The 16026-nt window shown below is 42.1% G+C and overlaps 1 protein-coding gene across 2 annotated transcripts in view; it reads right to left on the reverse strand.

Moving 5' to 3' along the window:
- Nucleotides 1-16026, reverse strand: part of LOC139546427 (unconventional myosin-XVI-like) — a 269653-nt gene that overhangs the window by 65063 nt on the left and 188564 nt on the right. For both annotated transcript variants that reach the window (XM_071354796.1, XM_071354795.1), the window contains exon 28: nt 5138-5240. In XM_071354796.1, coding sequence (XP_071210897.1) covers nt 5138-5240 — 103 coding nt within the window. The remainder of the gene's footprint in view (nt 1-5137; nt 5241-16026) is intronic.

Consider the following 16026-nt stretch of genomic DNA (forward strand, 5'->3'; position numbering starts at 1 on the left):
TTAAAGATACACTTCTTCTTAATGCAACCGCTGTGTCAGATTTCAAAAAAACTTTACGTAAAAAGCACACCATGCAATAATCTGAGACGGCGCTCACAAATAACAACATTTCTCCGCCATGTTGGTATCAACAGAAATATGAAATTACATCATAAATATTCCCTTACCTTTGATCATCTTCATCAGAATGCACTCCCAGGAATCCTAGTTCCACAATAAATCGTTGTTTTGTTCGATAATGTCCATTACTTATGTTTAAGTAGCTACTTTTGCTAGCATGTTTAGTGCACATGTCCAAACGCTCGCGCAGATGCAGGCGAACTCGGACGAAAACTTCAAAAAGTTATATAACAGGTCGAATAAACTGGTAAAACTAAGTGGAGAATCAATCTTCAGGATGTTGTTATCATATATATCCAATAACGTACCAACCGGAGCATTCCTTCGTGTCTGTAGAAGTTATGGAACGCAAGGCGATATCATGAGGAAAGCGCATGACCAGGAACTGGCATTCTGCCAGACCAATGACTGAAACAGCTTCCATCCGGCCCCACGTCACACTAGAGGCTTCATTCCACGTTCTACAGACTGTTGACATCTAGTGGAAGGCGTAGGAAGTGCAAACAGATCCATATCTTACAGGGAATTGAATAGGTGATGAGTTGAACGTTGACCAGTCTCAGAATTCTCACTTCCTGTTTGGATTTTTTCTCAGGTTTTCGCCTGCCATATGAGTTCTGTTATACTCACAGACATCATTCAAATAGTTTTAGAATCTTCAGAGTGTTTTATATCCAATAGTAATAATAATATGCATATATTAGCATCTGGGACAGAGTAGGAGGCAGTTCACTATGGGCACGCAATTCATCCAAAAGTGAAAATGCTGCCCCCTATATCAAAGAAGTTAATAAGCAATTTGTAATCTGAGCCCTGCACTCTTCAATATTTACATCAACGAATTGGCCACTATTCTAGAAAAATCCTCAGCCCCTGGTGTTAGTCTCCATAATTCAGAGGTTAAATGCCTACTCTTCGCAGATGACCTATGCTTGCTGTCACCCACAGCACATGGCCTACAGCAGAGCCTGGACCTGCTAGAGCAGTACTGCCAGACCTGGGCCCTGGCAGTAAACCCCAAAAATACTAAAATAATGATTTTCCAGAGAAGATCCAGATCTCAGGGAATTAGACCAAAGTTCTCAATTGGTACAAAATATATAGAGTACTGCACACACTACAATTACTTAGGTTTAAAAATAAGCTCAACTGGACACCTTAATGAGGCAGTGAATGAACAGAGAGAATACACGCAGGGCATTCTACACCATTAAAAAGCAAATTCAAATTGAAATACCTATTAAAATTTGGCTAAAACTAATTGAATATGTCATTGAACCAATTGCACTTTATGGCAGCGAGGTGTGGGGTCCACTTGCAAAACAAGATTTCATCAAATGGGACAAACATCCCATTGAAACCCTGCATGCAGAGTTCTGTAAGATTCTCCTACATGTCCAGAGGAAAACTACAAACAATGCATGCAGGGCAGAATTAGGCAAATATCCACTAATAATAAAAACTCAAAAAAGAGCAATTAAGTTTTGGAAACATCTAAAATACAGTGACCCCCTCTCATATCACTACCAAGCCCTGCAATGCCAAGAGCTGAGCAAAGAAAAGAGTCCCCTCATCCAGCTGGTCCTGGGGCTGAGTTCACAAACCTGTTCTACTAACACACTGAAGCCTCAGGACCAGAACATCCAATCAATCAGGATAAACCAAATTACAACACAGTCAAAACAAAACTACATTGCTTATTGGGAAACACAAGCACAAACACAAAGCAAAATGCAGTGCTATCTGGCCCTAAATCGACAGTACACCGTGGCTAAATATTTGACCATGGTTACTGATCAAAACCCTAGAAAAACCTTGACAAAGTACAGGCTCAGTGAGCACAGCCTTGCCATTGAGAAGGGTAGACACAGGAAAACCTGGCTCCCTGTAGAGGAAAGGCTGTGCAACCACTGCACAACAGCAGAACCTGAGACGGAGCTGCATTTCCTGACAAAATGTCAAAAATATAAAACAATTAGAGAGTGTCATTTCCCCAAATTTGAAACTCTAATTCACGGTTTCAAAGACCTCTCTGATGAGAGTAGGCTACCCGTCCTGTTGGGGGAGGACGCAGAGAGCTGTGGGTTGGCAGCGCACTACATTGCTGCCTGCCATAAGTTGAGGGACAGTGTCTGACAGACCAATCAACCTGCACATGTCTTCTACTGTATGTTTATTGTTATTGTTCAATGTATGGTTATTTTGACCCTTGGTTATTATTGTTACTGTTGTCCCGTTGACAATTTTGATTCTCATTTTTATATTGTAAATAAGCTTTGGCAATATGTACACTGTTACGTCATGCCAATAAAGCAAATTGAATTGAATTGAATTGAATTGAGAGAGAGAGAGAGAGACAGAGACAGAGACAGAGACAGAGAGGGAGGGAGGGAGGGAGGGAGGGAGGGAGGGAGGGAGGGAGGGAGGGAGGGAGGGAGGGAGAGAGAGAGAGAGAGAGAGAGAGAGAGAGAGAGAGAGAGAGAGAGAGAGAGAGAGAGAGAGAGAGAGAGAGAGAGAGAGAGAGAGAGAGAGAGAGAGAGAGAGAGAGAGGGAGAGGGAGAGAGAGAGAGAGAGAGAGAGATCGGGTTCAGTCAGTTTAAGGCTATAATGAGTTCACTGTAGTGATACTGAACAAAAAAAAAGATTTGACTGAGTTACAGTTCATATAAGGAAATCACACCTTGAACAGCTAGTTTTCAGTAGTAAGAACCTTAAAAGAGTGCAGACGGCCTTTGATCATTTATAAGGAAATCAGTCATTTGAAATAAATGCATAACGCCCTAATCTATGGATTTCACCTGACTGGGCAGGGGTGTACCCATGGGGCGCCAGGCCCAGCCAATCAGAATGTGTTTTTTCCCCAGAAAAGGGCTTTAATTACAATCAGGACTCAGAACCCACAGTTGAAGAAGCCGGATGTGAAGGTCCTGGGCTGGTTTGGTTACACATGGTCTGCCGTTGTGAGCAGTTTCCCTCGAAGCTGCGCGCATGCTCAGGCGAGCAGTAGCCTCGAGACTGCCGTGGAGCTAACCGAGACTGTCCCGGAGCTAACAGAGACTGTCCCGGAGCTAACCGAGACTGTCCCGGAGCTAACAGAGACTGTCCCGGAGCTAACCGAGACTGTCCCGGAGCTAACCGAGACTGTCCCGGAGCTAACAGAGACTGTCCCGGAGCTAACCGAGACTGTCCCGGAGCTAACCGAGACTGTTCCGGAGCTAACAGAGACTGTCCCGGAGCTAACCGAGACTGTCCCGGAGCTAACCGAGACTGTCCCGGAGCTAACCGAGACTGTCCCGGAGCTAACAGAGACTGTCCCGGAGCTAACCGAGACTGTCCCGGAGCTAACCGAGACTGTCCCGGAGCTAACTGTGACTGTCCCGGAGCTAACTGAGACTGTCCCGGAGCTAACAGAGACTGTCCCGGAGCTAACCGAGACTGAGCTAACCGAGACTGTCCCGGAGCTAACCCGAGACTGTCCCGGAGCTAACCGAGACTGTCCCGGAGCTATTTTGTTGGCGGCAGAATGCATCTTAGTAGGATTCTATTGCATTGACATGCACATTGACACGCGCAACTCAACTGTACTCTACACAGACCAGTGCTGCATAACCAATCAGAGCTGCAGTAGACCTATATGCAAATAAACCATTGCCATTTATGGATCTGTATGGATCTTTCTTTCTCTCTCTCGGAGGACCTGAGCCCTAGGACCATGCCTCAGGATTACCTGGCCTGACGACTCCTTGCTGTCCTCAGTCCACCTGGTCGTGCTGCTGCTCCAGTTTCAACTGTTCTGCCTGCGGCTATGGAACCCTGACCTGTTCACAGGACGTGCTACCTGTCACAGACCTGCTGTTTTCAACTCTCTAGAGACAGCAGGGGCGGTAGAAATACTCTGAATGATCGGCTATGAAAAGCCAACTGACATTTACTCCTGAGGTACTGACCTGTTGCACCCTCGACAACCACTGTGATTATTAGTATTTGACCCTGCTGGTCATCTGTGAACGTTTGAACATCTTGGCCATGTACTGTTATAATCTCGACCCGGCACTGCCAGAAGAGGACTGGCCACCCCTCATAGCCTGGTTCCTCTCTCGGTTTCTTCCTAGGTTCCGGCCTTTCTAGGGAGGTTTTCCTAGCCACCGTGCTTCTACACTTGCATTGCTTGCTGTTTGGGGTTTTAGGCTGGGATTCTGTACAGCACTTTGTGACATCAACTGATGTAAGAAGGGCTTTAAAAAATACATTTGATTTGATTTGATCTGTGAAATTTATTTTGAACTGGACTGTATTCACAGCATTAGCGGTCATGAGTAGATGTGCTTGTTTTGAGATCAAAGCCAGAGCTGCATGTAGCCATGTGTTCATATCCTTTTCTAGTTAGTGAGTTATTAACCCAGATATAGATCATTTGTAGTCAGCAACAGGGGAGTGATTGCTTCCTACAAGAGCACAAAAATGGGTAGTTACCCTCTTCCTGGGGCGTGATGTAAGGGTTGGCTTGTCCCGCCTAGGACAGGTGCACAGGCCATGGGATAGACATACTCCCACAAACCCAGACTATTAATTCCTATATACACCACTTCCCAGAAATGTGTGTGTGGGCCTGGGTGTGTGTGTGAGAAAGTGCCTGGGAGGCATTGTGAGAGACTGTGTGTGTGTGTGTGTATGTGTGTGTGTGTGTGTGTCTGTGTGTGTCTGTGTGTGTCTGGTGTGTGTGTGTGTGTGTGTGTGTGTGTGTGTGTGTGTGTGTGTGTGTGTGTGTGTGTGTGTGTGTGTGTGTGTGTGTGTGTGTGTGTGTGTGTGTGTGCGTGCGTGTGTGTGTGTCTGGGCTCAAAATATTCCTCTTCCCATCTTCTGTGTGGACAAACAGACAGACAGACAGACAGACAGACAGACAGACAGACAGACAGACAGACAGACAGACAGACAGACAGACAGACAGACAGACAGACAGACAGACAGACAGACAGACAGACAGACAGAATAGGGAAACAGAGACAGCACCACACACCTGCCATCCTTGGAGTTTGCACTGCTGCAGAACAAAGCGACATTTCTCCTCTGATGAAAGCTTCTTCTTGTCAGCTAGAGTGGTGTCCACTAGGTCTCTGTACCTAAGACATACACAGGACAGAAACCATCAGCACACAGCAAGTACACATCTTATTACATTGGATCAATACATACATTACATCAAATAAAATCACATTTCATTGGTCACATACACATGGTTAGCAGATGTTATTGGTCTCATACACATGGTTAGCAGATGTGTGTGAGAGAGCAGTGTAGAGAAATGCTTATGCTTCTCGATCCGACAGTGCAGCAGTATCTAACAGGTAATATCTAATAATTCCACAACAAAACCTAATATCTAACAAATTCCACAACAAAACCTAATACACACAATCTACTAAAGGAATGGGATGAGAATATATAAGTATAAAATATATCAATGAGCAGTGACAGAGCAGTTAAGATGCAATAGATAGTAAAGAATAGATAGTAAAGGATACATGATATACATATGAGATGACTAATGCAAGATATGTAAACATTCTTAAAGTGGCATTATTAAAGTGACTAATGTTCCATTTATTAAAGTGGCCAATAATATGATATCAAGTCTGTAGGTAGGCAGCCGCCTCTCTGTGCTAGTGGTGGCTGTTGAACAATCTGATGGCCTTGAGATAGAAGCTGTTTTTCAGTCTCTCAGTCCCAGCTTTGATGCACCTGTACTGACCTCGCCTTCTGGATGGAAGCGGGGTGAACAGGTAGTGGCTCGGGTGATTATTGTCCTTGATTATCTTTTTGGCCTTCCTGTGACATCGGGTGGTGTAGGTGTCCTGGAGGACAGGTAGTTTGCCCCTGGTGATGTGTTGTTCAGACCTCACTACCCTCTGGAGAGCCTTGTGGTTGTGGGCGGTGCAGTTGCCGTACCAGGCAGTGATACAGCCCGACAGGATGCTCTCAATTGTGCGCCTGTAAAAGTTAGTGTGGGTTTTCGGTGACAAGCCACATTTTTTTTGCTATTGCGCCTTGTTCACCACACTGTCTGTATGAGTGGACAATTTCAGTTTGTCGGTGATATGAACACAGAGGAACTTAAAACTTTCCACCTTCTCCACTGCTGTCCCATCAATGTGGATAGGGGGGTGCTCCCTCTGCTGTTTCCTGAAGTCCACGATCGTCTCTTTTGTTTTGCAAGGGTTAACAGGTTTAAATGTTTTACTCACGTTGGCCACAGAGAAGGAGAGCCTACAGTCTTTGGTAGCGGGCTGAATAGGTGGCACTGTAATGTCCTCAAAGCGCACAAAAAAGTTATTTTATTTGTCAGGAGGGGAAGGACTTCAGTGTGACACCGCCTAATGGCATCGCTTAATGGTAAGGCTCGGAATTGGGCTGGTGATGGCACAGTCTGACCCTAGACGTGTGTCTCAGGCAGGTTATGAAGACCAGAACCACATACAGAAACTCTTTTCAGTTCTGGTGGGGCCTCTCGGATGACCCGCCCATTCAGAAACTAGAGGGGTCATAGGTTAATGGGGGTCAAAAGGCGGGCCAGCTCCGCAGCATCTGTTCCTATTGGTGTTGCCAGGGGCAACCACTGCTGTGAGAGGTCAGTTGGAAGAGGGGGAGGGATTGTTTTGGTCGAAGAGGAGAGGGACAGAGTGGGTCAGCTCTATATTGTGTTGTTAGAGACAGTCTTTGATATTTTGTGTTTGGGTGGAGAGAACACTGGTAAGGGATGTCTGGACAACTTTAACAACATGAATAATATACAGTATATTAACACAGCTTGATTAATGTGGGAGATTTTAAGAGAATAACTTGCGGGTTGAGTAATTTGTGGGGCCTTATGTCATTGGAAAAGCCAATTAAAAGGGTTGACATTCCCATTCTTCAGTTGACCAACAGATGTGCGGTGATCATTCTAGCAATAAACAAGCTGTCATGCATTCTTCAGAGTCAGATAGTTACCCATATACACTGCTCTCTAAAGTTAGGATGCAGTGAAGGTAGGGTCAGCTCATCCCATATCTGTGGTTAAGGTTGACTTCTACCCAGAGTACATTATCCAGGTGGGTGCTGTACACTAGTGTACGCCCTAAGGTCTAATAACACACTCATAGTAGCCTTTATCCAATTACAGTTAGACTTCTCTGTGTGATCTGAACTTCCTCTGTTTCGGCGCCAGCTGATGTGTGACCCAGAGTGCAGACAGACAGGCTGTCCCTGTGTGATGATGTCACAGAGCGTCCCTGTTAAATGAGGCAAACCTAATGAGCAGATGGTCGGAGACATAAACCGCTCGTATTGTCAAAGTGTGTGTGTGAACTGTGTGTGTCTGTGTTAGTGGCGTAAGGTGGTTTAGAGTCGTCTGGAGAAGTCCTGTCCAGACAAACCTGTACTGTGTTTCTGTGTATGTGTTCATGTGCGTGTGTGTTTGTGTTGGTGTGCATATTTCAGTGTGTGCAAAATATGTTTGAATTAGAGGAGTGGGTTCTCTCTGAACTCTCCCTAACAATCTCTATGTAAGTTAATGTCCAGGCCCACATACAGCACTACAGTGTCCCCCAGGACTCATAAAACACAAAGGACCTCTGTAAACCCACAACCTCACCTGTGTGGCTATGAACACTATCAATGGCCCCCAATTTTACAAGACTGAGGAGGGCCGTGTTGTATGGAGTCAACTAGGTTGAAATCGTGCCTCTGATATGAGTTTAAATAGGGGGCAGAGGGGGTCTGGGGGGGGGCCCTACTTGACCAGGGGCCCATCAGAGTGTCCTAAATTAAATAAAAGCAGGATGGTGATGTCTGGACTCTAACCCACTCTAACCCACTCTAACCCACTCTAACCCTCTATAAAGCCCTAATGGCTGATCACATTCATCACATGACACTTCACATGATATTAGTGTAGTTTACAGGCTTTAACTAGCCAAGGGTTCTTCATCCACAGTGAGTTCCGTTGGAATTTAATGGTATTGGTCACTGATTACACAAAAGAGACTATTGCGCTATGTGCTGATTGTGGTTTTAACCAGAAACCTAAGAAAAAATAAGTATAGCTTGACTACAGTAAATCCAATAATAGCAACTTTACCACAATCCAATAACTGACCCCTGACCTGAAGAAGTGTTTGCTAGTATAAAAAAAAAAGCTCAGAAAGACATCAGAAATCAATGAAAGGGGGCAGGTTTACAAGAGTGCAAAGTTCAAGTGGTATTATCTGACCTTACACAGTGCTGGAATATAAACCTGTCAACAAAAGACAGACTGTATCAGAAATGACAAATAAAAGCAACAATAAAATAGATTAAACCATAAATCAATGCAGCTGAGCAGTCCATACTAATGCAATTGAGATATCTGAAGTCTGCATTGTATTCCACCTCCGCACTTGATTAACCCCCTTCCCTGTATCCATTCATTCTAAACGTCTGTGTGTTGAGACCCGGGGGTGGGGGGAAAAGAAAGAAAAGAGAGAGGGAGAGCGAGAGAGAGAGAGAGAGAGAGAGATGGAGATGGAGAGAGAGAGAGAGAGAGATGGAGAGAGAGAGAGAGAGAGAGAGAGAGAGAGAGAGAGAGAGAGAGAGAGAGAGAGAGAGAGAGAGAGAGAGAGAGAGAGAGAGAGAGAGAGAGAGAGAGAGAGAGAGACAGAGACAGAGACAGAGACAGAGACAGAGACAGAGACAGAGACAAGAATGGCACAGGTCAGGGTGAATGGACTTGGAGTATAAACACACGTGCGCACAGGAAAAGACACAAAAATGTGTCTCTCTCTGCATGCATGCACAAATGCACATACACACAAACATACAAAATGTACACATACAGTGCCTTCGGAAAGTATTCATAACCTTTGACCACATTTTGTTATTTTACAGCCTTATTCTTGAATAGATTAAATATTTTTTTACCTCAGCAATCTACACAAAATACCCTATAATGACGAAGTGGAAACAGTTTTTTTTTTTTTTTCAAATGTATCCAAAAACAAAAAACAGAAATACCTTATTTACATAAGTATTCAGACCCTTTGCTATGAGACTTGAAACTGAGCTCAGATGCATCCTGTTTCCATTGATCATCCTTGAGATGTATCTACAACTTGTATGGAGTCCACCTGTGGTAAATTCAATTGATTGGACATGATTTGGAAAGTCACACACCTGTCTATATAAGGTCCCACTGTCGACAGTGCATGTCAGAGCAAAAACCAAGCCATGAGGTTGAATGAATTGTCCGTAGAGCTCCGAGACAGGGTTGTGTTGAGGCACAGATCTGGGGAAGGGTACCAAAACATTTCTGCAGCATTTAAGGTCCCCAAGAACACAGTGACCTCCATTATTCTTAAATGGAACAAGTTTGGAACCACCAAGACTCTTCCTAGAGCTGGCAGCCCAGCAAACTGAGCAATCAGGGGAGAAGGGCCTTGGTCAGGGAGGTGATCAAGAACCCGATGGTCACTCTGACAGAGCTCTAGAGTTCCTCTGTGGAGATGGGAGAACCTTCCAGAACGACAACCATCTCTGCAGCACTCCTCCAATCAGGCCTTTATGGTAGAGTGGCCAGGCAGAAGCCACTCCGCAGTTTAAAGCACATGACAGCCCACTTGGAGTTTGCCAAAAGACACCTAAAGACTCTCAGACCATGAGAAACAAGATTCTCTGGTCTGATGAAACCAAGATGGAACTCTCTGGCCTGAATGCCAAGCGTTACGTCTGGAGGAAACCTGGCACCATCCCTACAGTGAAGCATGGTGGTGGCAGCATCATGCTTTGGGGATGTTTTTCAACGACAGGGACTGTGAGACTTGTCATGATCAAGGGAAAGATGACCGGAGCAAAGTACAGAGAGATCCTTGATGAAAATCTGCTCCAGAGTGCTCAGGACCTCAGACTGGGGCGAAGGTTTACCTTCCAACAGGACAACAACCATAAGCACACAGCCAAGACAATGCAGGAGTGGCTTCGGGACAAGTCTATGAATGTCCTTGAGTGGCCAAGCCAGAGCCCAGACTTAAACCTGATTGAACATTTCTGGAGAGACCTGAAAATAGCTGTGCAGCAACACTCCCCATCCAACCTGACAGAGCTTGAGAGGATTTGCAGAGAGGAATGTGAGGAACTCCCCAAATACAGGTGTGCCAAGCTTGTAGCTTCATACCCAAGAAGACTCAAGGCTGTAATCACTGCCAAAGGTGCTACAACAAAGTACTGAGTAAACGGTCTGAATACTTAGGTAAATGTGATATTTCAGTGTCATTTTTAATGCATTTGCAAAAATTTCTAAAACCTGTTTTTTCTTTGTCATTATGTGGTATTGTGTGTAGATTGATGAGGAAAAAACCATTTAATACATTTTAGAATAAGGATGTAACGTAACAAAATGTGGAAAAAGTCAAGGGATCTTGAATACTTTCTGAATGAACTGTGCATGGACTCACATCCTTACATCCATCTGCAACTACACAGACACAAAACTTGTTCAAAAAGCAAAGCTCAACAGGAATGGAGGAGCCTCATAATGAGGTCTTAAAGTCTCCCAAGTTTCAGCTGACTCTATTCTGACGTTTCCAAATGTGTTTTGAAAATGGTATCATTCCTTCAACTGGGTACAAAGCTATCATTAAATTAATCCCAGAGTCATCAAAGAATGATCCAGGGGTCCCATTCAATTACAAACGCATCAGCATTATTAGCATAGTCTGCATGTTAAACTCTGGGATGCTAAACAACAGGTTGACTCAGTATTTGGAAATGTCAGAATGACTTGTACATGAGCAGATTGGGTTTCATTAAACAGCCTTGTATAGATTTACAGTGCCTTCAGAAAGTATTCACACCCCGTGACTTTTTACACATGTTGTTGTGTTACAGCCTGAATTTAAATAGATTATATATACATTTTGTTGTGTTACAGCCTGAATTTAAATAGATTATATATACATTTTGTTGTGTTACAGCCTGAATTTAAATAGATTATATATACATTTTGTTGTGTTACAGCCTGAATTTAAATAGATTATATATACATTTTGTTGTGTTACAGCCTGAATTTAAATATATTATATATACATTTTGTTGTGTTACAGCCTGAATTTAAATAGATTATATATACATTTTGTTGTGTTACAGCCTGAATTTAAATAGATTATATATATATTTTGTTGTGTTACAGCCTGAATTTAAATAGATTATATATACATTTTGTTGTGTTACAGCCTGAATTTAAATAGATTATATATACATTTTGTTGTGTTACAGCCTGAATTTAAATAGATTATATATACATTTTGTTGTGTTACAGCCTGAATTTAAATAGATTATATATACATTTTGTTGTGTTACAGCCTGAATTTAAATAGATTATATATATATTTTGTTGTGTTACAGCCTGAATTTAAATAGATTATATATACATTTTGTTGTGTTACAGCCTGAATTTAAATAGATTATATATACATTTTGTTGTGTTACAGCCTGAATTTAAATAGATTATATATACATTTTGTTGTGTTACAGCCTGAATTTAAATAGATTATATATACATTTTGTTGTGTTACAGCCTGAATTTAAAATAGATAAAATTTAGACTTTTTTGTCACTGGCCTACACACAATACCCCATAATGTCAAGATTGCGCAAATTAATTACAAATGAAAAGCTGAAATGCCTTGAGTCAATACGTTTTCAACCTGTTTGTTATTTATGGCAAGCCTAAATAAGTTCAGGAGTAAAAATGTGCTTAACAAGTAACATAATAAGTTGCATCGACTGACTCTGTGTCCAGTAATAGCGTTAAGGATTAGCCCCTATTTTTTTCAATTTTTCCTAAAATTACATACTCAAATCTAACTGACGGTAGCTCAGGCCCTGAAGAAATGATATGCATATTCTTGATACCATTTGAAAGGAAACACTTTGAAGTTTATGGAAATGTGAAAGGAATGTAGTAGAATATAACACAATAGATCTGGTGAAAGATAATACCAAGAAAAAACCAACCGTTCTTTTGTATTTTTTTTTGTACCATCATCTTTGAAATGCAAGAGAAAAGCCACAATGTATTATTCCAGCCCAGGTGCAATTTAGAGTTTGGCCACTAGATGGCAGCAGTGTATGTCTAAAGTTTTAGACTGATCCAATGAACCATTTAATTTATGTTCAAAATGTTGTATCAAGACTGCCCAAATGTGCCTAATTTGTTTATTAATAACTTTTCATGTTCAAAATCGTGCACTCTCCTCAAACAATAGCATGGTATTCTTTCACTGTAACAGCTACTGTAAATTGGACAGTGCAGTTAGATTAACAAGAATTCAATCTTTCTGCCAATATCAGATATGTCTGTCCTGGTAAATTTTGTTGTTACTTACAACCTCATGCTAATAGCATTAGCCTACGTTAGCTCAACCATCCTGCAGGGGACCCACCGATCCCGAAGAAGTTATTAACATGATTTTTTAATGACTACCTCATCTGGGAACCCCACACATATAATTATATGTAAGGTACCTCAGTAGAGCTGTGAATTTCAAACACAGATTCAACCACAAAGACCAGGGAGTTTTTCCAAAGGCTCGCAAATAAAGGGAAAGGGGAAGGGAAGGGCACCTATTGGTAGATAGGTAAAAAAGCAAACATTCAATATCCCTTTGAGCATGGTGAAGTTATTAATTACAATTTGGATGGTGTATCAATACAACCAGTCACTACAAAGATACAGGCATCCTTCCTAACTCAGTTGCTGGAGAGGAAGAAAGACACTCAGGGATTTTACCATGAGGCCAATGGTGACTGTAAAACAGTAACATGGCTGTGATAGGAGAAAACTGTGGATGGATCAACAACATTGTAGTTACTCCACAAAACAAACCTAATTGACAGAGTGAAAAGAAGGAAGCCTGCGCAGAATAAAAATAATCCAAAACATGTATCCTGTTTGCAAAAAGGCACTAAAGTAGTACTGCAAGAAATGTGGCAAAGCAAATTAACGTTTTGTCCTGAATACAAAGTGTTTTGTTTGGGGCAAATCCAATACAACACATTATTGAGTACCGTGCTCCATTTTTTCAAGCATAGTGGTGGCTGCATCATGTTATGGGTATGCTTGTAATCGTTAAGGAGTTTTTCAGGATAAAAAATGGAATGGAATGGAGCTAAACACATTCAAAATCCTAGAGGAAAACCTGGTTCATTCTGCTTTCCACTAGACACTGGGAGATTAATTCACCTTTTAGCAGGACAAGAACCTAAATCAAAAGGCCAAATCTATGCTGGAGTTGCTTACCAAGAAGACAGTGAATGTTCCTGAGTGTACGAGTTACAGTTTTGACTTAAATCTTCATTAAAATCTATGGCAATACTTGAAAATGGTTGTCTAGCAACGATCAACTGTCACGCCTGCTCCCGCTGTCCCGCTCCGGCGCTTGATGTAGCCAGTCTACTAACCACCGGTCCTGGCAACCCACATTACGCGTTCATGTCAACCATCATTATGCACACCTGCTCCTCATCGTTATGCACACCTGAACTTCATCATTACCATGATTACTTCCCCTTTATTTAGCCCTCAGTACGCTCAGTCTTCAGGCAGTATTGGTTTTGTTCCCGTTCAGTACGCTTGTCCTGTTTTGAATATTCTTCATGTTTCTTATTATGAAACTCACCTTCTGCACATGCTTCCTGACTCCTAGTGTATACGTTACATCAACAACCAATTTGACAGAGTTTGATTACATTTGAAAAGAATGATGGGAAAATATTGTACAATCCAGGATGCGGATAGCTACCCAGAAAGACTCACAGCTGTAATCGCTGCCAAAGGTGATTCGAGCATGTATTAACTCAGGTGTGTGAATACTTACGTAAATGAGATATTTCTGAATTTAATTTTCAATACATTTTCAAAAATGTCATAAAACATGTTTTCACTTGGTCATTATGAGGTATTATGTGTAGATGGGTTAGAAAAATAATCCATTTAATCCATTTTTAATTCAGTCTGTAACACAACAAAATGTGTCAATGGGTATAAACAATTTCTGAAGGCTCTGTAAACTGTATCCACTGTGATTACAGCCAGACTACAAGAATGTAAACCTACATATGTTCGGTTGATTTCCAAAAGGCCTTTGATTGGGTAAATAGAGATCTTCTTGCTTTTAAATGAATAAATGCTGGGGTGGATGCAATTAAATCTCTATGTAGAGGTCCAGTCTCCCGTATACAGGTACATGAGTTGAAGACTGGATGGTTTCTGTTTGGAGTCAAACAAGGAAGTGTGCTTTCCCAAACGTTGTTTGCCCTTATGGTGAATGACTTGGCCCAGTAAATCAAGCATGCTAATCTAGGAGTTAAATTCTAGGACACGACCCTGGGGATACTATTGTACGCAGATGATATTGTCATCCTTGCAGAGAGTGAGTTTGTTCGGCAAGGTATGTTGAACACTGTCATTCTCTGGTGTACAAAATGGAGATGAATGATTAACCAAGATAAACCCAGGTAAAACCCAGATTAAGGGTAAACTAAGAAGTATTCATACCTCGCCTACGGAGAGCGTGATCACACAGATTTTTGATTTGATTTTGGAATTTTGGAACAATGCCCCTAAACTACACTAGCTCATATACGAACACCTTCCCAATATTGAGTTGCACCCTCTCAGAACAGCCTCAATTCGTCAAGGCATGGACTCTACAAGGTGTCGAAAGCGTTCCACAGGGATGCTGGCCCATGTTGACTCCAATGCTTCCCACAGTTGTGTCAAGTTGGCTGGATGTCCTTTGGGTAGTGGACCATTCTTGATACACACAGGAAACTGTTGAGCATGAAAAACCCAGCAGTGTTGCAGTTCTTGACTCAAACCGGTGCCCTCGGCACCTACTACCATACCCCATTCAAAGGCACTTAAATGTTTAGCTTGCCCATTCACCATTTGAATGTTACACATACACAATCCATGTCTCAATTGTCTCAAGGCTTAAAAATCATTCTTTAACCTGTCTCCTCCCCTTCATCTACATTGATTGAAGTGGATTTAATAAGTGACATCAATATGGGATGATAGCTTCCACCTGGATTCACCTGGTCAGTCTATTTTATGGAAAGAGCAGGTGTTAATCATGTTTTGTACACTCAGTGTATATACCTCTGATTCCTTTTTGATGAACGTATGACCTTTGAGGAGGGTATAAAGACCTATAACAGATTCTGCAGGTAGAGCATTGGGGTCAACTTAAAATCTGTAAAGACCTTGGCTATCGTACATATTCATAGCGCTATAATTCATGTGTGTGTCCTATTCTGAACTCCTGAAATCTGGGGTTTGAAAGAATCCAAAACAGCAAACTTTCAGAATAGAGCCATACAATGTTTTCTGGGAGTGCATAGGTTTTCCCCACATCTAGCTATTGAAGGAGACATGGGTTGGGAGCGCTGTGAAGTAAAACAGAGGGGTGAAATGATTAGGTTATGGAACCAGAATAACAAAAAAGGTGTTCAACTGGGATAAAACACACAATTACTCAATGCCACATTTCAGGAAGCTGATCTACAACACATATTTAGAAATAAGTTTCGATGCAATGTCAAGATGATCAAACATATTGTAAGTTAACCTTTAACCACAAAGAAAAATGGTTGAATGATATATGGCTTAAACGGCAGGTACATATGGGGCTGCAGGTAGCCTAGTGGTTAAACGCATTGGGCCATTAACTGAAAGATCGCTGGTTCATATCCCCGAGCTGACTAGGTGAAAAATTATGGATAATCATGAATGGATTGTGAATAATCATGAGTAGTTAGGCGTACAGGGGCACAACAATCACACCCCCCAAAAATGCTATTGGTAATGATGAGGTTAGCATGTTTTTTTGTAGC

This window comes from Salvelinus alpinus, chromosome 20 (genome assembly GCF_045679555.1).
Source record: "Salvelinus alpinus chromosome 20, SLU_Salpinus.1, whole genome shotgun sequence".
Classification (NCBI taxonomy): domain Eukaryota; kingdom Metazoa; phylum Chordata; class Actinopteri; order Salmoniformes; family Salmonidae; genus Salvelinus; species Salvelinus alpinus.